The sequence below is a fragment of the Misgurnus anguillicaudatus genome, chromosome 3, assembly GCF_027580225.2.
Source record: "Misgurnus anguillicaudatus chromosome 3, ASM2758022v2, whole genome shotgun sequence".
In the NCBI taxonomy this organism is placed as follows: Eukaryota; Metazoa; Chordata; class Actinopteri; order Cypriniformes; family Cobitidae; genus Misgurnus; species Misgurnus anguillicaudatus.
This window is the reverse complement of record NC_073339.2, coordinates 7,798,264-7,825,861: the sequence shown is the minus strand read 5'-3', so window position 1 is coordinate 7,825,861 and position 27,598 is coordinate 7,798,264. Positions and strand designations below refer to the sequence as shown.

The following is a 27,598-nucleotide window of genomic DNA, read 5'->3' as shown; positions in this document are numbered from 1 at the left end:
CCAGGCCCGCTAAGGCCCCCCCTGGAGCCGGGCCTGCCTGCAAGCAGTGTTGGGGGTAACGCATTACAAGTAACTTGCATTACGTAATAATATTACTTTTCTGAAGTAACGAGTAAAGTAACGCATTACTTTTTAAATGTACACATTAATGTTTGAGTTACTTTTTCAAAAAAGTAACTCAAGTTACTTTTTTAGTTGAATTAATTTGATAAAAAATATGTACTGAATTAAACTAAACTCTCTGCGCCTGTGTGGAAACAGTTTGAGTCAGAAATTGAGATGGCAGGCCAGAGCTTAACATCTTTGTGATGAAATATGCAATTTCTGAATGCAGAACTTTTCAGTCATAAAAACACCTGCAAGGCCTGAAAGAGATCAAGCTTTAGCCAAGAAAAAGTAACGCAAAAGTAACTAAAAGTAACGTAAGCATTACTTTCCATGAAAAGTAACTAAGTAATGCAATTAGTTACTTTTTTGGGGAGTAACTTAATATTGTAATGCATTACTTTTAAAAGTAACTTTCCCCAACACTGCCTGCAAGTAATACACCCCAAAGTCTGTATTGTATATGAAAGTTGTATAGGACTTTTCCTACTTAAATGTAGCTTCGGCAAAATGTTAAATGCTCACTCATGTATACGCACTGTAAAAAGTGAAAAAAATTAAGTTTGGTCAAACACATTAAGTGAAAAATTTAAGGAGAAAAAACATTAGTTGGTAACACCTAAAAGTTAGTCCAACTTTTACTTTTACAGTATGTTGCTTTGGACAAAAAGTCTCCTGGGTGTAACACAAATGTTTCAATTTTTTGCCAGTAAACAAGCAAACAAAACAGTACATGAAGACACTAAACCCACTTATAAATGCATTGCAACATCCATTGTGTACACTGTTTTGGGGCCAAATTTGGCACACAAAGATGTTATTTTTCCAAGAATTGCATCATTATATTTATCACAATAAAAATGCACAAGTCATAACCACGTGCCTTAACAAGTAAACAGACATTGCGCAACATTTCCCAACAATACACTTTCTTTTCTAGGCATATACTGTATCAGATGTCATACTCTGGTGCCATCTGCTGGACTTTATATTTCATGTTACTTAAAGTTACATTGTTTCTTTATGTTAAAATATGTGACCCCTTCTGTGAGATCAAGGTTCAAGTCTCATAATCTACTGTAATTATGAGATCAAGTTTCATTTCAACCATTGATTTAAAATTTTTGACATGGTCTTCCTCAGTCAATATTAAAGATATCAAGGTTATATTTTCACAGATCTTTAAATTATGTAAGATTATTTTATGTAGAAAACAGTAAACAATGACTTTAGTTGGGTTTTACAGGCAGGGTCACATGCATGGGCATACACTGAAAAAAAATGATTCATTGAATTTAATCATTTTAAGGTAAGTGGTTGCAATCAATTTATTTAAGATACATTTAAACAAAAAAGATTAGTAAAGTAAAATAAAATATACAACTTTTGTTTAAATGTAGCTTAATTAAATTGATTGCAACCACTTACCATAAAAATTTTATTAAATTCAATGAATCATTTTTTTCAGTGTAACTGGGTTCTGGCTAGACGGCAATACAACTACAGCCAAATCTCGCTAGATGTTGGGTTTAGGGTTAGGTAACTTGAGGGTAGGATTAGGAGGAAAATGGTGCTTCTGGCTAGATAGGATAAAATTACGGACTTCTTCAGAGTCCACACTTTGATGACATAAAAGTTCTAAGAACGTTCTCTGAAAGTTCCCAACGTTCCCAAAAACATTCTGCCAACGTAAAAAGTGTCCAGTTTTCTTGACGTTCTAAGAACGTTTTTGTGTTGTCTCAACGTTAGAGGAATGTTATATTTTCCCATTTTTAAACGTTATGACAATGTCATGTTTTAATGTTCACACAATGTTTAAAACAACAACTGCTTATTATATTGACTTGTTTGATTTTTATGTAAATGATAGAGAAACATTGCATTTTATTATATTTATTTTTTATATTTATATTATTTTATTATATTTATTATATATTATATATTTATTATATATCTATTATATATAAGTTTAGATGTTGATGTTTTGTTTCATTTTAAGTCACCATTATTGTGATCAGTGTTTGTTTTAGTTGGGCTCTTGACCCTTGTCTTTTGCTTGCTAGTTTTTTTCCCTGGTGGTGTGAACTTTTTGTTAATACACCACATTTGTTATAAACATGTTAAGTTAGTAGTGTAATTCTGTGGTGTGGTGGTTGGTACATAATGGTAAAAAATCATACCTAATTAATTTACTAAACAAAAGTTTATTTTCTGTCAATAATGTAAATGAGATCCAGCTCTTTCACAGCAGTTTGTCCAAAGTTTTAGAAACTTTGGACAAAAAATATCTGCTGTATAATTGGGACGCACAAACATCAAGAATCAGACTATAAATCTCAACCATGGTGACAAAGAAAATTGTTAAAAAATCCTTATTTATCCATGCTGCAGTACATGCTGGGAGTCCTGGAAGAGATTTGTAATTTGTTAATACCCAGCATGCATTGCAGCATAAAGTTTTTCATTTGATTGTCACCATGGTTGGGATTCGTGCTCTGATTCTTGATGTTTGTGCATCCCAATTAAATAGCGGATATTTTTTGTCCAAAGTTTCTAAAACTCCTTAATGACAAACTGCTCTGAAAATGCTGGATCTCATTTACATTATTGACAGAAAATAAACTTTTGATTAGTAAACTAATTAAGTGATTATCTATACATTTATATCAAACACCACAGAATTATACTATTATCTTTACATGTTCATAACAAATGTTGTGTATCAACACAAAGTTAACACAACATTCAGAAATAATGTTTTATAAAATAATAAAATGCAAAGTTTCTCTATCATTTACATAACAATTAAACAAGTCAATATAATAAACAGTTGTTGTTTTAAACATTGTGTCAACATTAAAACATGACATTGTCATAACGTTTAAAAATGGTAAAATGTAACATTACTCTAACGTTAAGACAACACAAAAAACGTTCTTAGAACGTCAAGAAAACTGGACACTTTTTACGTTGGCAGAACGTTTTTGGGAACGTTGGGAACTTTCAGGGAACGTTCTTAGAACTTTTTTCTGTTAGCTGGGCTATAGGCTTCCCGGAAATAGAAAGAGAAGTGGTGTGAACTCCTCCCATCTGTCTTATGATGCATAGACATTATATACATAGACACTTCATAGACTGACACTGCCTTCTGAAGCTGACGTATAAGCGCGGCCGCCATCTTGGATGGGTCCCCAATGTGTACCCCCCTGCATTTATTTCTACTGAGAAGGGTGTATCCCCAACTACAATAATCCCATGCAATCCTGTATCAATACTGTTGCGGTTATGGCAACCGTAAAATGCACAAAATAAGGGCATAGTTACTCACTCTCCGTTGACTCTGATTGACTCTGGTGCTAGCATAGAGTGTGGATACCCAACCAATATAGCGGCGACGCTAGATTACATTCTGGCACATCATGAGGCGTCTACCTATATAATGGCTATGATCTAATTGCTCTTTTGCAAGGACTTCTGGGTTGCTAAAGTTTGCGGAGCATGCAGCAGTGCAATTTAAAGCCACGAGGCCCAAAGTCCACATGAAGTGCGCCATTTGGGACAGAACCATAGAGGTGCCGATTCTGTTTACACTGCAATACTGGCAGGCAAGGATAGCTGGGAGTGAATATGAAATGAATGGTGCCAGAAGGAGTTTCAAGGCAACATAGATCCCTGCACACTTTAATAAAGTTATTTTTCACATTTTAAACGCTTTCATGTCATTTCAGGTTTACTATTAAATACAACATGTTGAAATAGTAAGGTTTGTAAGGCATAAACAGTCTGGTTTAAAATTATTGTTCAACCACTATCGAGACCAATGCTTTAGTGCTTTAAGCGCTTACCATCTCGCCACGAGTACCATTCAATTTTTCAATCGCCTGTAGTCAATGTCATTGAAAAGTGTTATTTTGGGGTTCGGATCTTTACTTGTTGAAGCCAAAATCTGCTTTAACTTTGTGCACAGTGGATGTAATCAGAGAGACAATCTTTCATCTGAAGAGATGTGAAGGGTCTCCTGCTGGCCACCCTTCTGTAACCAGAGGGTCGTGAGGACAGAAATTATGCTATTATGATCAAATCTGAAGCGGCTTATTGTGCATTATTATTAATGTGTGAATTCATGATGTTTTGTGCTGCTAATGCAATGCAATGCTTTACCAATTGAGCTACAGGAACATGTGGAGATATCAAACTAATGTAGGCATGACACGCTGAATCTTTTTTTTCTTTTACAAAAAAAAGGTCAAAAATGGTCCCAAGCTGTCACTGGGCCCTTTAAGAAAATGTATCATAGGTACAGTTATGTATACATTTGGTACCCATATGTGCCTTTGAGGTACTAATATGCAATCTTTGGTGCCAATGTGTACCTCTGAGGTGCAAAGGTGTTTTTGACCATTTTATATGACAGTGTTGGAAGAGCAACAAATTAACATTTGCAGTTTTGCCACTTTTATCCAAAGCAACTTTCAGTATATTCAAGCTATCCATTTTCCCATTATGATTGTTCCTTTGGAATCAAACCCATGACCTTTGCGCTGTAGACACGATGCTGAGCTATACAAAGACCTTAATTCATAAAAATGATTATTGAACTAAGGTTGATGTGTCGGGCAGGTCGAGGTCACACAAACCTGAGCAGCATTTCAATCATGTCAATGTATCAGGGAAATTAGCCTGCAAATGGCTTCATCATAGTTGTCTCCACATTTAGCTGGAATAGGAAAAATTGTTTATAACATCAGAAAATCACACATTGGCTGTCAGTGTGTCATATTTTCATTTATCTCTTGTAGTCTACTGGCTTATGATGATAAGAGCTATAGTTTCCCCCAAATAAACAGGTGACCTTGCCCCAAAAAACAAAAGGTGCTTAAAAAGGATTCTTAATGGCAAGTGATGGTTTTGCTATCCTAACCATGCCCAAATATTCACCATTGATTTTCCATCACTATCCTGACCCGAGTTGCACCATTATTCAACTTCACATATTCACCCGCAAGAAAGGTCATTTCAACACACACACATGCATTGTGCCGTTACTTATTATTTCCCCACGTGACCGAGAGGAAGCAACCGTTGATCTGATTCATTAAGTGCGCTTCAATCAGAGTTTAATCCCCTTTAATTTGAAGAGCATCTCGGCAGGCGTTGACAGACAGAGCATATAAACTGGACTTCTCTCGCAGGCGTTAGCGGAGGTTGCCAGATCTGCATAAAAGGGCAGATTCCCCCTGCAGAGCTCAAACACCTGCAGACGCATCAAAGGATTAATGAAACACTCAAGAGATGAAACGCACAAAGCACCTGAACCCCGAGTGCGTGCTGGGATGTGCAACATGGCCTTTCTGTGGTTACAACACACATAGATAAACACAGCCATCGGGCACAGACATACAGGGAGTGCTGAGGAAATCCTGCACGATTAAGGTAACGTTAAACAAGCAAAACCGTTTATCTTGACCAAGATGGAGTCACCCAAATGAGAAAATTCTGTTATGATTTTTCAAGACTATATGTTGTTTTCAAGCCTTCTAATGTTTGTACTTAACGTATGCTTTATAGCTCAAGACTTGACAGATATTAACCAAGCTGGTTAGAGCTGATAGACAACACTGGACCAGTATCAAACCAGCCTAACTGACAATTTCCAAAAACTCAACAGCTTGACCAAGGTATGAAAGTAATGGTTGTTTTAAGAACTTACACTCTTAAAAATAAAGGTGCTTCATGATGCCATAGAAGAACCATTTTTGGCTGAATGGTTCCAAGAACCTTTAACATCAAAAGAGCCTTTCTGTTTAAAAAATAGGTCTTCGTAGTGAAAATGTTTCTTCAGATAGTAAAAATCTTTCTTCTTTGAACCTTTGACTGACAAAGAAAATGGTTCCACTGTGGCATCAGTTACGGACGGTTACGTGGCGAATCCAAAACTAAATGGCGTCTCTCTCTCTTTCTCTCTTTCTCTCTTTCTCTCTCTCTCTCCTTCTCTCTCTCTCTCTCTCTCTCTCTCTCTCTCCACACACAAGAGCAGCAGCAGCAGCATCATCTCGAGGCGTCATTTCACAATGAACGCGTCACCGCAACTTTGGATGGAGCGCGCGGTAGCAACAGATGGATGCGCAAAAGTACAACCTTTAACAACATGCGTGACTTTATAGTCATACATATTTTCATAGCAAATTATAACTGTTCCAAAGGAAAAAACAGTTCACAATGAGCGTAACAAACGTGACGCGTAATTTAACGAATCAGTTCGTCCAGCCGCCGTGGCGCGTCGCGGTCTGGTCGGTCGCCTACAGTTCGGTGCTGGCGGTCGCCGTGTTCGGGAACCTCATTGTAATTTGGATCATTTTGGCCCATAAACGGATGCGCACGGTGACGAACTATTTCTTGCTCAACCTGGCTTTCTCCGACGCGTCGATGGCCGCGTTCAACACGCTGATCAACTTCATTTACGCGGCGCACGGAGACTGGTACTTTGGAGAGGTTTACTGCAGGTTCCATAACTTCTTCCCTGTTACAGCCGTGTTTGCCAGCATTTACTCCATGACGGCTATTGCAGTCGACAGGTAAGACTGGACCATGTTTCATTTTTATAACCATGAAAAAGTGTTGTAACCATGTTTTTTGGTGTATTGATTACTATTAGTTTAAATATAGTAACCATAGTTTTCTAAACCGTTGTTATTTTGTGGTAGCCATGGTTTTACTAGTAACTATGTTTTTTTTTTGTTTTAACTGTGATAAAACCATGGTTACTTTTCATAAAGGTGGGATGCGTAATTTGGGGGTCCTGGGTTAATGGGGTCATTTTCCACACTGCAAAAACTTTATTTCCTGTTTGGGAAGGTTGTGAATAAATGTATCAAATGTTTAAAATTCATAAACGTGATTATAAATATCTTGTCGTATTGTTATTTGTTGTTCAGTCTCTATAGAGTTATTTCTTAAAATATTTGGTTTATTTATAGTGCAGAATTTTTATTCTGGTACAGATGTAAAGCACAGAGGAACAAGTGAGGACTAAAATAAGATAATCTCCTTTTCTTCTTCTGCACTAAAATCTCCGCAAGGTCCCCCATGAACTGCAGTGCTTCCTTTTGACCTTAAGTTTAAAAGAGAAAGATGAGCCCTAATTTCCTGCATTGATCCATAGGGAAATGAAGCTACATGACTCAGTCTGCTGCACTTTAAAAGATCAAAACATTTTGGTGGTACACCTGCGTTCCCAAGTGTGCAAACTGTTAGCTGGTTTTAATTCATACACATCCACACAGAGATGCCCTGCATAGATGTATCAATATTGCAATTAAAATTCATAACATTCAGTTTGTCAAACCCAGCAAGCATCTAATGATATCTGATCTGTTAGGAGATTACTGCATGACGTGATGTGTGGGAACCATTGAGCAATTTTATCTAAAGCCTCTTTCACAGAGTAATTTCAGTAAATTACCATAATTTTGGTGTGTTGGAATGATGGAACATCATACATCTAGCAAGTTATTTTGGCAAAAAAAAATCCAAATTTAAGACTCTACACAGTGAATGAGTGAAATGAAGGCTGTTGCTTGCTGTGAAATCTCAACCTGACTTTATTGGTCCCTGCTGATTTCATGTCTATCTTTTATTTGACTCTTACATGAAGTGTCATGATTTTTTCGGTGCAGGTACATGGCCATAATTCACCCGCTGAAGCCCCGGCTGTCAGCTACAGCGACTAAAGTGGTCATTCTCTGTATCTGGGCACTCGCTGTGATTTTGGCTTTTCCGCTCTGTTTCTACTCAACCACGAAAACCATGCCTCGCAGGACCGTCTGCTACGTCGCCTGGCCAAGACCTGCTGAAGATTCGTTCATGTGAGAGAATGGATATTCTTTATCAATTTTCTCCCTCAGAAGGCTCATGTCTGGGCAAGTTTAAAGTGCACATGTTATGTCCATTTTTGCAAGATCTCAGGTGTGCCAGCTCAATATACCCCACAGATCATTTGTTATAGCATGTCCAAAATAACCCTATTTGGTTGGGAGCATGTTTTCATGTCTGTACCTTTAAATGCAAATGAGCGGTAAAAATAGATCTGATTCCTTTGAGACAATATTATCTTAAGCCAAATTAGTGCTACAATGTGCTCAAAACATTTTAAAAAGCTTTTGGGTAAAATTAACCAGGCAGTCAGTGGACATGGGCGGGGCTTTGTTTGTGTGATGTCACATTAACAGGAGAATCAAAATGGCATGTCTAATGAGACTGCTTTTGGTTTAGCATTAAAAAAGAGAGAGGGGTGTATTTTTTTAAATTGTAGGGTTGTTGCGTTTCCACACTGCCAATACATATTTATGTTCAAACACCTGCATTTTGCATAATATGTGCCTTTTAACAGTGAATTTAACAATTCTAATATTTTAAGAATTTAAAAAAAAAGTCTAAGAAGTGTAGACGTAATGTATAATGCAATTATTCAGATTCTTATTCAATTGTCTCTCGTGCATCTGTTCTTATGATACAAATATGATGCATAGTTCTTATGATTCAATGTTGCGGTCAGTTTAGAGGTTCCAGATTAAGCGCTTATGAGTCAATATGTTATCTAGGCCTGTGTGGGCAGCTTTAGGTTTAGGACACTCACAAACTGGCATGGTTACAACAGATGTTTGAACTTCTGCTTGACTGTACTGTGTTTGCTTCCACATGCTGTTCTGTGCCATCTTGACAGTAAGTGCCATTTACCAGCGAGGAGAAAAACACATTACTGTCAGCTAGCATGTGGTAGATTTGTCACGATCACTACATGAAGTATGTACTCTAAAAACCCAAAAACTGGGTTTAAATGAATCTAGAAAATATCCTTATTTAACCCAAGCATGGGTTAAAACAATCCAACGTTGGTTAATTTGAACCCAACGGTTGGATTTGACCCAACCATGGGTTGAAACAACCCAGCATTTTTTAAAGTGTAACATAAGTGCAAATGTGCTTGCCATCCATGAGTTTTGGGCTGAATCAGCTCACCTGGCTTCTTATATCACCTGCGCAGGTATCACATCATTGTAACAGTGTTGGTGTATTTGCTCCCCCTGGTGGTCATGGCCATTACGTACACCATTATAGGAGTGACTCTTTGGGGAGGAGAGATCCCTGGAGATTCATCCGATAACTACGCTGGACAACTGCGTGCCAAAAGAAAGGTCAGAGTCCAAAAGTTGTCCTTCACTGCACTGAACTTAAAAAGTTCAACCGAGTTTATTCAATTTAAAAATATTAGTTGAGTAACTAATATTTTTAAGTTGAATTAAAGGACAAGTTTGGTATTTTACGCTTAAAGCCCTGTTTTCAGATTGTTTATTATGAAATAGAACGGTTTTGACTCAAATTTGGACATATGATGCTGGCCCGAGAATTTTCGGGTGTTTGTTGCATCACCCCCACATCTACAATGGGTGTATAGGTGCACTGGAACAATCCTTCCTAAAATGCATTAAACTTTCGTTTACAAAGACGTGAAACTCACCGAGTGGTCAGGGGTGTTCACTGATATGCTCACACAAAAATCACTGCAAAATACGCATTTCAACAGGTTTTATCGTAGTTTTTGTCCAACTCCATTGACTTAGATGTGCTGTGAGGTATTACTCCGCCGCCGGGAACGTTGTTTGTATTCTTGCAATTGGCAAAGGCGGATTAGCGCCACCACCTGGGCTGGAGTGTCTATTATTCAAGCTCTCAACGGAAGAATATACAGGTGTGAGGCACATATAGGTCCACAAGTTAACAACGAATGCTAAAACACCTGTTGGAAAGCATCTTTTGCAGCGATTTTTGTGTGAGCATATCAGTGAACACCCCTGACCACTCGATGAGTTTCACGTCTTTGTAAACGAAAGTTTAATGCATTTTAGGAAGGATTGTTCCAGTGCACCTATCAACCCATTGTAGAGGTGGGAGGTGATAGAACAAACACTCGAAAATTCTCGGGCCACCATCATATGTCCAAATTTCAGTCAAAACCGTTCTATTTCATCATAAACAATCTGAAAACAGGGCTTTAAGTGTAAAAAACCGAACTTGTCCTTTAACTTAATTAATTTTGCAAGGCAATCAAGTAACTTACTTTTTTAAGTTGAATCAACTTTTGTGTGTGTGAGGGTCTAAAGCCTTGTTCATACTCAACGCGTACGCATGAGCATGTTGTGTGCGGAAAGAAGGATGTCAATGTGAAGTGAGCAATCGTGCGCGCTGGGTGCGTGAGATCTCATTCCGAGTTAAAGGAATATTCCATTTTCTTAAAAGAAAAATCCAGATAATTTACTCACCACCATGTCATCCAAAATGTTGATGTCTTTCTTTGTTCAGTCGAGAAGAAATTAAGTTTTTTGAGGAAAACATTGCAGGATTTTTCTAATTTTAATGGACTTTAATAGACACCAACATTTAATACTTAACACAACACTTAACAGTTTTTTTCAACAGAGTTTCAAAGGACTATAAACAATCCCAAACGAGGCATAAGGGTCTTATCTAGTTTAAAATATGCACTTTTAAACCACAAATTCTCGTCTAGATCCGGTCGTGATGCGTGATGTGACCCCACGCAATACGCCATGACGCCAAGAGGTCACAGAGGACGAACGCGAAACTCCTCCCCAGTGCTTACAAGTGTCTTGAAAGAGGACCGTTCCGATGTTGTTGTATGTGGAATGATACTAATTAATATCTTTGTGTCAGTTTATTGTTTAAAATGGTCCGCAAATGTGCGTTTTATATATGTAACACGTGACCTCCCTACGTCACTACCCATTTACGTGTATGTATTCGCGCTGGACCAGACCTTGACGAAAAGTTGTGGTTTAAAAGTGCATATTTGTTATTTTTATTGTCAAAAATGACAATCGTTTCGCTACATAAGACCCTTATGCCTCGCTTGAGATCGTTTATAGTCCTTTGAAACTCCGTTGATAAAAACTGTTACGTGTTTAGTTAAGTGTTAAGTGTTGGTGTCCATTAAAGTCCATTAAAATGAGAAAAATCCTGCAATGTTTTCCTCAAAAAACATAATTTCTTCTCGACTGAACAAAGAAAGACATCAACATTTTGGATGACATGGTGGTGAGTAAATTATCTGGATTTTTCTTTTAAGAAAATTGAATATTCCGGGTTAAGGTGTGCACGGCAATTTTTGTAACCGCTCGCGCAACTTTGCCATGTAAAACACGAATTCGCCCCCTGTCTTTTAAAGAATAGTGCAATGCGATCAGCTGAGGCTCGCGGTGCAAAGCGCGAGTATAAACGAAGCTTAAGTGGTGATTTCGATGTGGTGTGACATCAGATCTGCAACTATTATCCTAGGGTCCAATTTTTTAACATCTAGTGATTTTACTACAGCAAAGTTAGTGTAAAATTTTTCATTAAGTTTTTTTTTTAGTAATGAAAGAGTTTATTTAGCATTCAGGTAAAAACATTTCTTCAATTCTCTCAGATTTAAGTGACTAGAGGTAAGCTTTAGTGAATGTGACCATGGATTTATAAATAATTCAAACTAATCTATGTATTGTCTGATACTTGCTATAGCTATTTCCGCAGATTAAGGTCATTGCTGGTTTATCTAGCAGGCCAGCTTTTAGCTCCAGCATTCATATAGACACGAGGCAATGATACAAACCTCTCAGAAATAAATCTAGGACAATCTAATGCTTATTATGCAAAAAACCTTTTTATTATTGGCTGTCGCCCTTTCTTTGTAATCCAGAGATTATTGAGTCGTTTCAGGTTTAGCCCAGGGATTACGCTGGATTAAAGCACTTGTTAACTCACCTTTGTACAACCTCAAATTAAGGGTCCTCAATCCCCATTCACTCTTTTTGGGAGCATACTGATTGGCTAGAGATTTAAGATTGTGTTATTTGTTCCCAGACTGTTGACGTGAAAACACAACTTCACTTTTAAATGTATAAAAGAAATATTACACAGCGAATGTTTCTGATCTAAGAGTTAATTTTTAAAGGGATAGTTCACCCAAAAATTCAGTCACTTACCCTAAAGTTGTCCTAAACACACAAGAACACTGTTGATTGACTTCCATAGTATTTGTTTTTCTCACTATGGGTCTACCTAAGATAAAGAAAGGTTAAGATTGCATGATGGGATCCAATCTACATTGTAACTTCTCTTATTAAAGAATGTAATAAAATTGGTGTCAGGTTAAATTCAAATCCTGCCTGACATCTAGTTGGTCTTTCACCCATACTGAGCCGAAAATAAGCTGCACTCCATTGACAGACCGTGTTCATCTTGCTTCCTGAAAGCCTTCAATCCTATCAGATTTTAAACTTTTCTTTCAACCTTAATAAACTCCAGGGAAACTTACGGCAAACTGGCGAGAACATTTCCACCACGCTCAGCTCTTCACACCTACCAGGAGCGCTGCGTCTCATCTAACCTTTCTCTGCTTCGTGTAGCTGCCAATCAGCAATTATTCGCAAGACTCTGCTAAGCCCCATTTCTCATTAAACTACAGCAGGGTATCTTCAGGGAACAAGACTGTTGTAACTTTCTCTCAAAGGGGATGTGCAAATGAACATGTTCATTGGTCAATGATGGATGACATTCTTTTGTCTATTTTAATAGTTTCCTTGTTAAATTATGCAAAAATTAATGAGAAAAGTTACAAGTTATGTTTTGAGGGTTGTCATTCGTTGAAGTGATGGAAACGCTCTGTGTCAGGATGAACAGAGGAAGACTTTTTAAAAAAGCTGCAGATTATGCTGCGTACACACCAGAAGCAAATTTAATTATTTGCGCGAGTAATTTACCTATTCAAAGATGCATTCAAATTTGCAAACAGATGCAAACGTGCACGCGACGATGCGAAAGATGCGAATTGGGCAGCGCGAACACATGCTATATTCAAACGCGTCATCTGCGCATATTGAAATTATGTACGCAACACACCAAACGCAAAGCGTGCATTCGCATCATGTTCCTTGCTCAATATTATGATTCATACATACCAAACACAAAGCAACGCATTCTTCGCTCTAGGTTACTCACGGGATTTAACTTTGTGTGATGCAAATTTTTAACTTAAGTTAAATATTTTCAACTTGCGCGAAGCTGCGATTGAGGAGAATAGCACGTGTTTTTGTGGCAATCGCGCCGCCCAATTTGTGTTTTTCGCAACGCCCCACGTGAGTTGCGCAAATCGTTAAATTTGCGTTTGTTGTGTACACCCCATTATATGCTGGATTTAACGTTGGGTCAGGCGAATTTTCCGCGTGAGTTGAATTTTTTCAACTTGCGTGAAGCCATGTTGAGGCGTATAGCGCATGTTTTCGCAGCAATGGCGCCGCCCAATTTGCGTTTTTTGATCGCCCGCATGATTTTGCGTCTGTTTGCGTCTTTCCATTGACTTTGTATGTAATCTATTCGCGCAAAACGTTGAATTTGCATTTGGTGTGTACACCCCATTACTCGCTGGATTTAACGTTGGGTCAGGCAAATTTTTCGCTTGAGTTGACTATTTTCAACTTGCATGAAGCCGCGTTTAAGGCAAACAGTGCGTGTTTTCCCACCAATGGCGCCGCCCAGTTTGCGTCTTTCTTAGCGCCTCGCACAATTTTGCTTATATTCGCATCTTTGCATTGACTTTGTTGGTAATCTACTCACACAAATCATTAAATTTGTGTTTGGTGTGTACCCACCATTACTTGCTGGATTTAAAGTTGGGTCAGGCGAATTTTTCGCTTGAGTTGAATATTTTCAACTTGCGTGTAGCCGCGTTTGAGATGAATAGCGCGTGTTTTCCAAGCAATGGTGTTTTTCGCATCACCCCACAAAATTTCGCATCTATTCTTGTCTATGCATTGACTTTGTATGTAATCTACTCACATAAATCATAGAATTCGCGTTTGGTGTGTACACCTCATTACTCTCTGGATTGATTTTCAAGTTGCGAGAAGCCAGGCTTGAGGCAAATAGCATGTTTTCGCGGCTGTTGCGCTGCCAATTTCCTGTTTTTCGCAAAGCCTCACGATTTCGCATCATTGACTTTGCATGTAATCTACTCGCGCAAATCGTTGAATTTGCGTTTGGTGTGTACACCCAATTACTCACTGGATTTAACGTTGGGTAGGCAAATGTTTCTCTTGAGTTGAATATTTTCGACGCATTTGAGGCAAATAGCACATGTTCGCTGCAATCGCGCTGCCTAATTCGATTCATTTGCATCTCCCCGCAATCGAATTTGTGTCTATTCACATCTTTGCATTGACACAACATTAGTCAACTCAAGCGTTAAATTGGCAGACACTTTTATCCAACACTGAATGACTTCTGCTTTGCATAACAGAAGAGAAAATCACCTGGAAAACACAATGTGGTCCATTTCAACAGTATGATGATGACCATGTTTTCTTCATGTTTTTCATTATGGTTTCACTGATCTGTGGTTTTGTTCACTGAACAATAGCAGCAGGTGGCTTCAAGTCGGCAGATGGAGATTGTGAAGAAACTGCCAGGGATGTTCCATCAGCTCCCTCTGTGCAATTCTCCCGATGTTGTTTTGTCTTGTATATAGGACACAAGAAGCCCAAACAGGCTGTCATATGCTTTAGTTTGTGACTATAGTTTGTGTGCGTTCTGTTCAGGTGGTGAAGATGATGATCGTAGTGGTGGTGACTTTCGCCCTCTGTTGGTTGCCATATCACGTCTATTTCATTGTGACCGGACTAAACAAGCAATTGAACAAGTGGAAGTCGATCCAGCAGGTCTATCTTTCTATTCTGTGGTTGGCTATGAGCTCCACGATGTACAACCCGATCATTTACTGCTGTTTAAACAACAGGTAATTTAAACTTGTATATACAGATACATTAATGTTTTATTCATTATTCTTTTAATATTTAATATTTTTTCTGTATTTCGAAATGTCACATAAATGAATTTGTGGGAGGAGCATGTGCACTTCTATTACTATGAACTGAGGGACAATGCAATTTTCAATATGGCCGCTCCGTATGTCCTTTTTTAAAATTATGCTTACCCATCTCCAGGTTTAGGGCTGGCTTCAAACGGGCCTTCAGGTGGTGTCCCTTCATCCAGGTATCGAGCTATGATGAACTGGAGCTCCGCCCCACACGTCTCCACCCAAGAAACCAGAGCAGCATGTGCACACTTTCACGCATCGACACCAGCGTTCACGGCGATGACCCGTGCCACAGCAATCGAAAAAGTGCAAAGTCCCAGAGTCACATTGAGGTCAAAGATGAAAACGCTAAATACGGTCTTCACAAAGAGCCGACGTTTGCAGCCGTGCAGCTCAGCTGAGTCGTGACGTAGTGGTTACAGAGTCGGGCTTGCAAACCGAAAGTTGCTGGGTGTGGGTAGTATGGGTCCGTGTACCTTTTGATAGTTTGTTTTTCAACTTAAAATGAAATAAGCAGAAACGAGAAAACGGCCCCTTTATTCGTGTTTTCGTTTTTTACCGAAAGACGAAAAACGAGATTACGGGTTGATTTTTCGTTTTTTTGTTTTTTGGTAAAAAACGAATAAACCACTCCAAAATTCGTTGTGACACGTGGGCGGCCGCCAGACGCACCCCTCCGCCAACCGGCCAACCAAAATGCGAACATGCGACACCATCCGCTGCTCCTCAAGTCTGTTCAACAAAATAAAAGTCCTCCAGTGCTGTAGCCTACTGATCTGTTAAATGTACAGGTCCTAGATTGAGCTATCTTCTGTGTAACCTAAGTTTTGAATAAATATTTATTTCAGAAATATTAATCTGCACCTGGACTGTTTAATGTTATTATGTTATTTTATTTTAGATGTTTGGTAAAGCGCGCTTCCCATTATATACAGCGCCGACTAGAGGAGGTAGATAAATGTTCAGCCAAATGTAATACAGTCTTAACTTTTCTTAAACTTCTTAAAATCATGGAGGTAAAAGTGAAAAGTTTTATGGATGCTGCAGCAACAGCTAGCGTTGCCACATATAACATAAAATACAGGATTGTCCGGAATTGTGTATTATATTTGATGTGATAAATAATTGATGTGTACAGAATCTTACCGTCTCTTATACAGTACACACATTTAATAAACACACAAAGGAAATAATTTGGACCTAATAGTAAATAATAACTAACCAATTTCTAAAAACAGAGAAACTTAAAATGCGGAATTGCTCCTGATTGAGCTTCACGTTTCTTTATTGTCGGAGATCACCCGCATTGGCTTGGCTAAAATTATCAAGCTCATACCGTCGAACATTGCAGGATTTTTGTTGGTAAGACAGAGCGCATCAGATCAACACCGTATGGTCACGCGCTTTGCGTTTACACTGAATCAGTGAAGTGGCTTTCTTTTTTTTTTAAGCAATGTGAATGATCATTTCTAATTATAAACTCCCATATCCACCGCGAAATCTTCATCCAAACGTACAAGATTTATCACGAAGGAGGCATACATATTTCTAAAGACATCCTCATGAAAACAATTTCGTCGAAATAGAAATAGAAATAGAATTTCGTTTAAATTTTTGCTCATAAAATTGTACATTTTAATATTCTTTATCTATTTTATATTATAGCCTATAAAATAACCTATAATGTATTCGGTTTCGGGCAGATCTCTACTTTTTAGCAAGGCAGAATAATATTCACAGTGCAATATCTGCTACTGGCTGTATGAGTACATGACTAAAATTGCTTGTTTTTAGTCACATGTTTGTATTGAGGACAGTCACGCATGTTTGAGAAGTAACAATGCTTTTACGTAAGTAGATTTTTCAGTATTTCCACCCCTGCAAATATGACTCTTGCAGATATAATAGAGAGTAGGCCAACATTTTTATATTTCTCCATAAACCTTCGAATAATAACAAAAAAATGTTAAATATAGTAAACTTATATATTATATATTTATTATTGAAATATATTTTAATATTTTTCATATTCCACAAATTCTATTTCCCAAACTCAGAGTAATAAAACACAGGCCTAAATAGGAAACATTATTGCAAAATTGTTCTCGACTGTGTGTAGATCACCTTGTAACTTGTGTATAGATTAACCGGTTCTTGCCATGAATATACTCAGAGATGTTAGAATGCCTTAATAAATATATAAATAAATAGTAAATAAACGAAGCCAATTAGGCTACCTAAAACATTCAAAACATAATTTCCACAAAAGATTATAGAGATTTATTGTAAATATATGAATACATTTTATAAGTAATGTCAATATATTCATTATATTCCTTATCAGTTGGTGTTGCAACCCTCCCTCAAGGCATTCTGTGGTATAATTACGAAATATTTTATATTTATTCGTATTCATGGACACGCTTTTCTGCTTTTTTCGTGTCACCACATTTATTTCTATAAATAGTTTTTCGTGTCCCGGCTCGCACGACTTTATTTTTAATGTTATTTTAAATATTGTTTTTCCTGTTTATTTTCTATTTTTAAATTATTGCTTGGGTTGGGGTTAGATTTGGGGGTTGGGTTAGGATGTAATTTTATGTATTGGTATTGCAAAACTATGAAAATCATAGCAGACTTTTTTGTTAGTATTCGAAGGTTTATGGAGAAATATAAAAAGATAGGCTACTTGTGCAATAGTCATATTTGCATGAGTGGGAATACTAAAAAATCTAATTACGGAAAAGTACTGTCATACTTCCCAAACATCATGTGACTGTACTAAATACAAATCTTTGACTAAAAAGAAGCCATTTAAAAAGTACTCATGAGTATAGCCATGGCAAATATTGTACCGCGTGAATTCCGCTTGTTAATGTACCACGTAATTTGCAAATGTATATCTTTCATTCATGTTTTTTTTGTTGTTGGTGCTAACACTAAAATTAGAGACATAAAAATAAATATATCTAAAATTATTACGTAAATATATATTTTTATAAATAGGCCTAACAGTCAATATGAATTAAATATAAACGAACAATTATTACAAATCTATTTAATTACCTAATAATGTCTTAATAATTATCATCTCGTACCAGCAATGAGCTTAGCTCGATCATTATAAGCCAAGCCAATGCGTGTGATCTCAATAAAGAAACATGAAGCTCAATCAGCATTTCTGCATTATGCAGAACTTGCTTGTCATATTCTGTCCTCTTATTTTGAGTTTCTCTAATTTTTAGATATTGATTAGTTATTATTTTCTGTTAGGCCTTGTTATTCACCACACAGCAAATATCATCGTGTGTTTATTAAATCACGTGTACTGTAAGAGATTGAATCAATCCAATATTGATTTGATTCAACATCAATTCTTCATAAAACAAATAAATCCGGCAAAAATGTGCCAAAGCTATCTGTTGCACTGTGTTGAAGCATCCACCAAACTACTTGCTTTTACAATCATGATTTTAAAAAGTTTAAGAAAGTCTGGTTGTAAAATGTAATATAATATTAAGATACAAATATAACAAAAAATATTATTTTAGTTGTAATAAACACATTAAAAATAAGATAATTTCCCCTTCACAAGAACGCGATTTGTGGTTCCTTCTTAAAAAACAAAAGCGCACACACAGAAAACAATCCTCAACAAAATTACCACATGACATTGTTTTTTTTATAACTTCTCATATCTGTCGTATAAATCAAACTTTATCTCTTGTCCAAAACTGAAGAAAGGTACGTATTTCAACTGGGTGGAACATTTCACTTAAGAGCGCTTTCTACGAGCTACTTAACAAACATTCCTTGTTCATTTACGTGCGTTTCCCAAAGATGCACGTATAACGATCGCTCGCAGCTGGGTTTTAAGTGCTACTTACGAGTTGCTATCCGTTTGTCAAGTGCTAAAATGTCACCAATAGAATGACTCAAATTTGTAGCAGAAGCTTGTTTAGGCTAATGATCTTAAGCCGATGTGCACTAATATTTTAATATTATTAATCATAATTGATCAATGACTTGTTTTATGAAATGTTTTAATAATTTGTGCATAATGAAATATTATTTTCCGTATTTAGTTAGGACTCGTCCCACCGCGAAATGCCTTCTGCATTTTATATTATAGTTTATTATTATTTGTTTTTATTATATATGTTTATTTATTATTATGGATTATTGCATTGTACTGTAAATATTAATTTGGTTTCTTTAAGAAGGTGCCATTTCCCTTCAAAACATTTTTAGATGAAGCAGCAATTGGTAGGAACCATTTATCAATTTGCTAGTACCAACGTTTACCAAAATACAAAAAAAAAACTTACCAACTTGTACCAAATACGTTTTACTTCTTTATTAATTTATGTTTAGTCGTTTAAATTTGATTTCTCATTTGAATTTTTAATATATTATATATTTAATATAAAATAAACAAATAAGAACTCAATAAATAAATATAGCCTACATTTAAAACATTATATTATCGTCATTGCGGGAGTGCAATTTGCTAGTTGACCTGCAGGTGTCCTTGTAACTCTTGTCTTACGATGCACTTAAGAATTAACGATTACTCCAGACCACTCGTAGATCTACGATGATTTTCAAGTGTTACTTGTTACGAAGCTTTTGGGAAATTCTAAGATGATTCGTACGATCGTTCCCTTACGAAAATACTCCATGGTTTTACTACGGTTAAAACCAAAAAAACCATGGTTACTGTAGCAAAACCATGGTAACCACAAAATAACCATGGTTTTGACAACTATGGTTTTTAAAAAACATATTTAAACCATGGTTAGTGTAGTAAAACAATAGTTTTGCTGATAGTAATCCATTCACCAAAAAAACATGGTTATACACTTTTACCACAATAAAACCATGGTTAATTTTCGTAAGGGTTTTACGATCTACTTAGCCTTACGATGCTTTTGGGAAACCCGGCCATGTACTTTACATCCTATCTGCGCTGTTTATAAAGGGCAGCGCGGCTTCACCAAACATCCAAAATAAAATAATAAAATAAAACCATGCAGGTGCCGATTAATATTTATGAAACAAATATTCGTCCGAAACCCGTTAAGTTACACAGAAGAAAGCACAAATTAAGACCCGACCTGTAAAGTTTAAAGATCAGTAGCCTATTGCCACAGCAGCGGAGGACTTTTGTTTTGTTGAGCAGACTTGAGAAACAACGGATGATGTCACATATTCACATTTTGGTTGACCAATTGGCGGACAGGTGCGTCTAGCGACCGCCCACATGTCACAACGAATTTTAGAGTGGTTTATTCGTTTTGTACCAAAAAACAAAAAAACGAAAAATCAACCCGAAATCTCGTTTTTCGTCTTTCGGTAAAAAACGAAAAAACGAACAAAGGGGCCGTTTTCTCGTTTCTGCTTATTTCATTTGAAGTTGAAAAACAAACTATCAAAAGGTACCAGTATGGGTTACCATCCATTAGCCATCACATCACTTTTATACTTCACTCGGGGCTGTGTCTGAAATCTCCTTTTACAGCCTTATCCAATATACCTTCTGAATATATGGTTTCAATTTCAGACAGGTCAGGGGATCTCTGGATAATCCGTAATTCGTTTGTAATTATAAAACGAAAATACAGTTTTTCTGTTTTTTGTTTCAAAACGAAAAACCAAATAACCGTTATTTGTGTCAGAATCAGAAACCGGAAAACCAATTAAAAACAGCCGGTTTTTCGTTTTTGGCGATCAGTTTGATCGTTATTCCTTTTTGAACAAAGAATGAAGAGAGTCTTTGAACTTCAGTCAATTCGTTTATCGTTTCTTGCAAGTTGTGCCCGCTGCAGCGCAAAATGGGCGGAGCTGGAGCTCTAGCGAGGCGGGGCACCCTCGCTGGATCTAGTGGGCGTGGCAGCATCAAGTGCGCACTGCGCAGGCGCAGATAGAGTTTGTTTAAACTTGCTGTACAGCCTGTATCAAGTACTCCGGAGTATTGCACGGTAAGAAAACGGCAATTTAAAGATAAACTGAACTTTAATATGTATATAAAATCTTAATCTTACAATTATCGCTGTCTTTCGGGAGTATGTTGAGTTTCGCGTTAAACACTCGATAGCTAATGTGCTAACATTCTCCCGTCCACCACAAGTGGTACGTACGTAGTGTTTTTATTGTAGTTTTTATTTTTTGTATTTAAATATTTGTTGAACCTGCACAGGTGCACCAGACAATACTTTTGCGAGGACAGGATTTTATGCTGTCTATATCACTGTGCCTAGTGCCTACTGTAAATAAGCATTTACACGAGCTCTGAAATCATGCAGTTCAACAAAAAGGTATGTGTGTGTGAATTAAATATTTTAATTATACTGTGTGTGATAAACATCATGTTTGTTGAACCTTTCTGTTTGTGCATGTCATAGTAATTTCTTCCTTGCATTTAAAACTGAAAACATATTGTTCATTTAATATTTTCTCGTGTTGTGAAACCTTTGGGATGTCTGAATTTAAACTACTTTACTTCAGTTGTTGTTTTTATAGTTTTTCTGCGTTACATTACTTATGACAAGTTAAAAACATGTATATAAATACTCTTTATGTTGTGCTCTTGACCAAGGTGATTCATCACAAAAGCTGTTTATATGCAATGCACTGTACAAAACATGTAAACAAGACAATGAGGCTAATTTATTCTTTCTATGTTTTAGATTTTATCATCAAGCGTGTTCTCAAGTCCAGACGATCCCACACTTTCACTGCTGTTACCGTACATCAACATTTTAAAATGTGTAAAAATCCAGCCTCTGGACAACCTACCATTGGCTGCAGCACCACCTTCATCCCCAGCATCAGCATCCCCACCTTTACTTCCCCTCGACATTGGAACATGTCTGTACTGATTTTGAGGTACAGCTTTTTAACTTCTTGCTGCTTGTAAACTTGTTTAGATATCTTTAGTGGAGTATTAAGAAAGAACAAAGTACACAGTTGTCACAAATAACCCACTGAGGGTCAGTTAAGTAAACCAAGTGCACTTTAACAGAACTATAAACAAACATAAAGACTTAACACCAATCACTAGATGTGACAGCTATACACTGTATTAATTGTATATAGTCTAATTGTATTGTCTATAATTAACAGGGTGCCCCTCAACAGCTAGGAGGAATTGATTGTGGGGTATTTATGTTGATGGTAAGTGGTATTTTATTTGCTGTAGTGTACACCTGTCTCTGTGTACTAAACACAGCATTTGTTAATATTGTTTTGTTTTTTGTATGTACTCTATGTTATGACTGTGAAAAAAACATAAAAAAACTATTAAGATTTTTGATTGCTATCTTTTGCCAGTCTGACACACCAATAATCATGAAGTGGTGGTGCTCAGTTAATTTAGACATTTCCTCTGACAAAGTATGATATTGATAACTATGCTTATGATAAAACCTCCATTCTGTGCATTTCCAGTTTGCAGAGAATATATATAAATAAAGCAATGCATGCCTAAAAACATTCTAATGTTTGTCTCTTCTTACAGTCAAGTCCCACAACTACTCACCCAGAAAGTAATGCAGATAACATGAAATTCACTCCACCTGAGTCAGATGTCATGGAGATCATCCAGACACCAGAAGTAGATGTATATAGAGGGAATGTTTATGTACTGATTGACTTGTTTAACTTGTTAATGTGTGTATTAACCTTTCCTGTTTCATGAATTTGTTTATGAGCAGTACATCATTTTTAATTATATTATTATTGGAATTCTTATATAGCACACAGGACTCAGCGGTGATGAGAAACATTCAGCTGACCTGTGAGTGGCTAAAGGAGACCACTTGCTGGGAAGATGAGCTGCAAAAGATCTAAAGGATGATGCCCTGTTGGCTATAACAATGTTGGACTTGTTTATAAACACCATGTTTTATGAGGGTGAAAGGATGGAAGAAGAAATGTTGACTCCCTTCCCTTTTATATTTTAGAGAAGAGCAGGAGATATATGAGACAAAAGAGTTATTCGTGGGTTTTGTTTACACCATTAAATGTTTGTGTGAACTGTAAAGTGATGTGTTCTTGAAATAAATTTATAATATTTTTTATTGTATCTTATTATACCATTAGAGTATCGTGTTCTTGAAATATTCATGATATTATTTTATATCTTCTTATTATAACATTTTATCTAGATTTCTTTTATGTTAGATGCACATTTTGCTAAATTTGGGTTAATAGAAACCAATAAATCCACTTGTGGGACAGTGGAGTACAACACTTGTAGGACACCTGAGGATGTCACTATTCAATTACATTTATCTTCTACAAAAATGTAGTTGAAGCGAATGCCTCACTAATCTCAAAGCACATTATATATCCTCTACTATGGGAAGTCACGTGGTTGGTATTATACTACTTGCCTGCTTATTCATTGAAAATAGCATAATGCATAGCCTACCACATAAAGGTTGAATCTATCCAAAGTTACAGTCATTACAGCATATGCTTTCACATTTACATACAATAAGGGCAGATTAGGTAACCTAGTCTTATTTATTATTATTATTATATGTATTTATTTATTGAATTAATCAGATGATTTCGTAATACAACAAGGTTGTATTAAACATTAGTAAATGCATTAACATGAAAAATATCAGCAAGTATTAATTCTTGTTAATGTTAGTTAATGTCAATACAGTTATTTAGTTCATGCATTAACGTTAACAGTTACAAAGCTTGATTTTATAAATGTATTAGTAAATGCTGAAATTAACATGAACTAAGATTCATAAATGCTGTAGAAGTATTGTTATTTGATAGTTCATGTTAGCTAATGCATTAACTAATCTAAACAAATACAACCTTGTTGTAAAGTGTTATCGATCATTTAGATTAGTTCACAACCCACACGTTGCGGTGGACACAAATAAAGAGGGTTGCACAGATAGTAAGCTTTCACTGGCAAAGCAGCACACTACTCCTTCCTCCATAAAAGGGCCTTGCTATCACCCCCAGACACCCACATCATGGCTTATGGCAAGCCACAGTTTTGAATTGAATTGTGAACTACTTTGTGGAATTGGATGATGTCAAATTATGTCTTTAAATACAAATGTACAACAGTACAGTGAAGCAGGGATCTGCATTGCAACACTTTCACTTGCATATATGCCCTTAAATGATTTACAAGCATAGTGGGTGAGTGAAGACTAAAACCTACTTTAAATGTTATAATGTTAAGGTCATATTATACTTTTATACATTTACACTAGTTCCTGTGGCTTACCATAAACCATGATGCAAACATCTGAAAGTGACAACAAGGCCATTAATGCATTTAATAATGTTTAATACGACCTTGTTGTATTACGAAATCATCTGATTAATTCAATAAATAAATAAATAAATACATATAATAATAATAATAATAATAAATAAGACTAGGTTACCTGCCCTTATTGTATGTAAATGTGAAAGCATATGGTGTAAAAATGATATTGCAAATTTAAATGGAATATTGACTGTAACGTTGAAAAGATTCAACCTTTATGTGATAGGCTATGCATTATGCTATTTTTAATGAATAAGCAGACAAGTAGTCTAAAACCAACCGTGTGACTTACCACAGTAGAGGATATACAATGTGCTTTGACATTAGTGAAGCATTCACTTCTACTACATTTTTGTAGAAGATAAATGTAATTTAATAGTCACATACTCAGGTGTACAAGTGTTGTACTCCACTGTCCTACAAGTGTATTTATTGGTTTCTATTAACACAAATTTAGCAAAATATGCATCTAACGTAAAAGAAATCTATATAAAATGTTATAATAAGAAGATATAAAATAATATCATGAATATTTCAAGAACACAAGACTTTAATGGTATAATAAGATACAATAATAAATATTATAAATTTATTTCAAGAACACATCACTTCACAGTTCACACAAACATTTAATGGTATTTTACAAAACCAATTAAAAAAATATCAATATTTACATTAGTCCATCCCCACTAGTAGATTCACAAGACAGGGTTTTTTGTGTAAACAAAACCCACAAATAACTCTTTTGTCTCATATATAACCTGCTCTTCTCTAAAATATAAAACGGAAGGGAATCGACATTTCTTCTTCATTCCTTTCACCCTCATAAAACATGGTGTTTATAAACAAGTCCAACATTGTTATAGCCAACAGGGCATCATCCTTTAGATCTTTTGCAGCTCATCTTCCCAGCAAGTGGTCTCCTTTAGCCACTCACAGGTCAGCTGAACGTTTCCATCACCGCTGAGTCCTGTGTGCTATATAAGAATTCCAATAATAATATAATTAAAAATGATGTACTGCTCATAAACAAATTCATGAAAGAGGAAAGGTTGATACACACATTAACAAGTTAAACAAGTCAATCAGTACATAAACATTCCCTCTACATACATCTACTTCTGGTGTCTGGATGATCTCCATGACATCTGACTCAGGTGGAGTGAATTTCATGTTATCTGCATGTTACTTCCTGGGTGAGTAGTTGTGGGACTTGACTGTACGAAGAGACAAACATTAGAATGTTTTTAGGCATGCATTGCTTTATTTATATATATATTGTCTGCATACTGGAAATGCACAGAATGGAGGTTTTATCATAAGTATAGTTATTAATATCATACTTTGTCAGAGGAAATGTCTAAATTAACTGAGCACCACCACTTCATGATTATTGGTGTGTCAGACTGGCAAAAGATAGCAATCAAAAATCTTAATAGTTTTTTTTATGTTTTTTTCACAGTCATAACATAGAATGCATACAAAAAACAAAACAATATTAACAAATGCTGTGTTTAGTACACAGAGACAGGTGTACAGCAAATAAAAGACCACTTACCATCAACATAAATACCCCACAATCAATTCCTCCTAGCTGTTGAGGGGCACCCTGTTAATTATAGACAATACAATTAGACTATATACAATTAATACAGTATATAGCTGTCATATCTAGGGATTGTTTTTTTTTTAAGTTAAGTCTTTCTGTTTGTTTACAGTTTTGTTAAAAATGTGTACTTGGTTTACTTAACTGACCCTCAGTGGGTTATTTGTGACAACTGTGTACTTTGTTCTGTCTTAATACTCCACTAAAGATATTTAAACAAGTTTACAAGCAGCCAGAAGTTAAAAAGCTGTACCTCAAAATCAGTACAGACATGTTCCAATGTCGAGGGGAAGTAAAGGTGGGGATGCTGATGCTGGGGATGAAGGTGGTGCTGCAGCCAATGGAAGGTTGTCCAGAGGCTGGATTTTTACACATTTTAAAATGTTGATGTACGGTAACAGCAGTGAAAGTGTGGGATCGTCTGGACTTGAGAACACGCTTGATGATGATAAAATCTAAAACATAGAAAGAATAATTTAGCATTATTGTCTTGTTTACATTTTTTGTACAGTGCATTGCATATAAACAGCTTTCGTGATGAATCACCTTGCTCAAGAGCACAACATAAAGAGTATTTATATACATGTTTTTAACTTGTCATAAGTAATGCTACGTAGAAAAACTATTATAACAACTGAAATAAAGTAGTTTAAATTCAGACATCCCAAAGGTTTCACAACACAAGAAAATATTAAATGAACAGTATGTTTTTAGTTTTAAATGCAAGAAAGAAATTACTATGACATGCACAAACAGAAAGGTTCAACAAACATGATGTTTATCACACACAGTATAATTAAAATATTTAATTCACACACACATACCTTTTTGTTGAACTGCATGATTTCAGAGCTCGTGTAAATGTTTATTTACAGTAGGCACCGTGATATAGACAGCAGAAGATCCTGTCCTCGCATAAGTATTGTCTGGTGCACCTGTGCAGGTTCAACAAATATTTGAACACAAAAAATAAAACTACAATAAAAACACTACGTACCACTTGTGGTGGACGGGAGAATGTTAGCACAGCTATCTAGTGTTTAACGCGAAACTCAACATACTCCCGAAAATCACGTCGAGACAGCGATAATTGTAAGATTAAGATTTAATATACATATTAAAGCTCAGTTTATCTTTAAATTACCGTTTTCTTCCCGTGCAATACTCCGGAGTACTTGATACAGGCTGTACAGGAAGTTTAAACAAACTCTATCTGCGCCTGCGAACTTGATGCTGCCACGCCCACTAGATCCAGCGAGGGTGCCCCGCCTCGCTAGAGCTCCAGCTCCGCCCATTTAGCTATGCAGCGGGCACCACTTGCAATAAACGAAAAACGAATTGACTGAAGTTCAAAGACACACTTCATTTTTTGTTCAAAAAGGAATAACGATAAAATGATCGCCAAAAAACGAAAAACGGGACGTTTTTAATTGGTTTTTCGTTTTTTTATTCTGACACCAAAAACGGTTATTTGGTTTTTCGTTTTGAAACAAAAAACAGAAAAGCGGTATTTTCGTTTTTTAATTACAAACGAATTACGGATTATCCAGAGATCCCCTGACCGTTTCAATTTCAGACACAGCCTTGGGGTTGGTGTTTAATTTTAAGCTGCCCAAATTCCAATACAGACTTTCTAAAGTTTGGATTTCTG

The 27,598-nt window shown here is 36.3% G+C and overlaps 1 protein-coding gene and 2 long non-coding RNA genes across 4 annotated transcripts; 2 read left to right on the top strand and 1 right to left on the bottom strand.

Annotated features, from left to right (window-relative positions):
* The first annotated feature begins 6,136 nt into the window (after positions 1 to 6,136).
* On the top strand, positions 6,137 to 15,493 carry tacr3l (tachykinin receptor 3-like). The gene is made up of 5 exons (XM_055204415.2): positions 6,137 to 6,680; positions 7,782 to 7,970; positions 9,149 to 9,299; positions 14,754 to 14,950; positions 15,159 to 15,493. Exons 1-5 carry the CDS (start codon positions 6,325 to 6,327, stop codon positions 15,430 to 15,432), a joined length of 1,167 nt encoding a protein of 388 aa, XP_055060390.2. The 5' UTR covers positions 6,137 to 6,324; the 3' UTR covers positions 15,433 to 15,493.
* A 5,107-nt stretch (positions 15,494 to 20,600) lies between these two features.
* On the top strand, positions 20,601 to 23,043 carry LOC141353276 (uncharacterized). Its single transcript, XR_012360296.1, has 6 exons — positions 20,601 to 21,012; positions 21,231 to 21,348; positions 21,721 to 21,919; positions 22,157 to 22,207; positions 22,551 to 22,652; positions 22,789 to 23,043. It is a non-coding gene; the product is annotated as an uncharacterized lncRNA (long non-coding RNA).
* Positions 23,044 to 25,016: 1,973 nt separating this feature from the next.
* Positions 25,017 to 27,196, bottom strand: LOC129416617 (uncharacterized). 2 transcript variants are annotated; one of them, XR_012360289.1, is made up of 6 exons: positions 27,092 to 27,196; positions 26,772 to 26,882; positions 26,201 to 26,402; positions 25,900 to 25,950; positions 25,455 to 25,558; positions 25,017 to 25,318 (listed from the first exon to the last, which is right to left on the bottom strand). It is a non-coding gene; the product is annotated as an uncharacterized lncRNA (long non-coding RNA). The 2 variants fall into 2 exon arrangements; XR_012360292.1 differs by lacking the exon at positions 25,455 to 25,558 and having other exon boundaries at positions 25,021 to 25,318.
* Between the last annotated feature and the right edge of the window lie 402 nt (positions 27,197 to 27,598).

Coding starts and splice junctions, on each gene's coding strand:
- tacr3l (XM_055204415.2), top strand. CDS start 6,325: ATGAGCGTAACAAACGTGACGCGTAATTTAACGAATCAGTTCGTCCAG. Junction 6,681..7,781: donor ACGGCTATTGCAGTCGACAG/GTAAGACTGGAC, acceptor TTTTCGGTGCAG/GTACATGGCCATAATTCACC. Junction 7,971..9,148: donor CCTGCTGAAGATTCGTTCAT/GTGAGAGAATGG, acceptor TCACCTGCGCAG/GTATCACATCATTGTAACAG.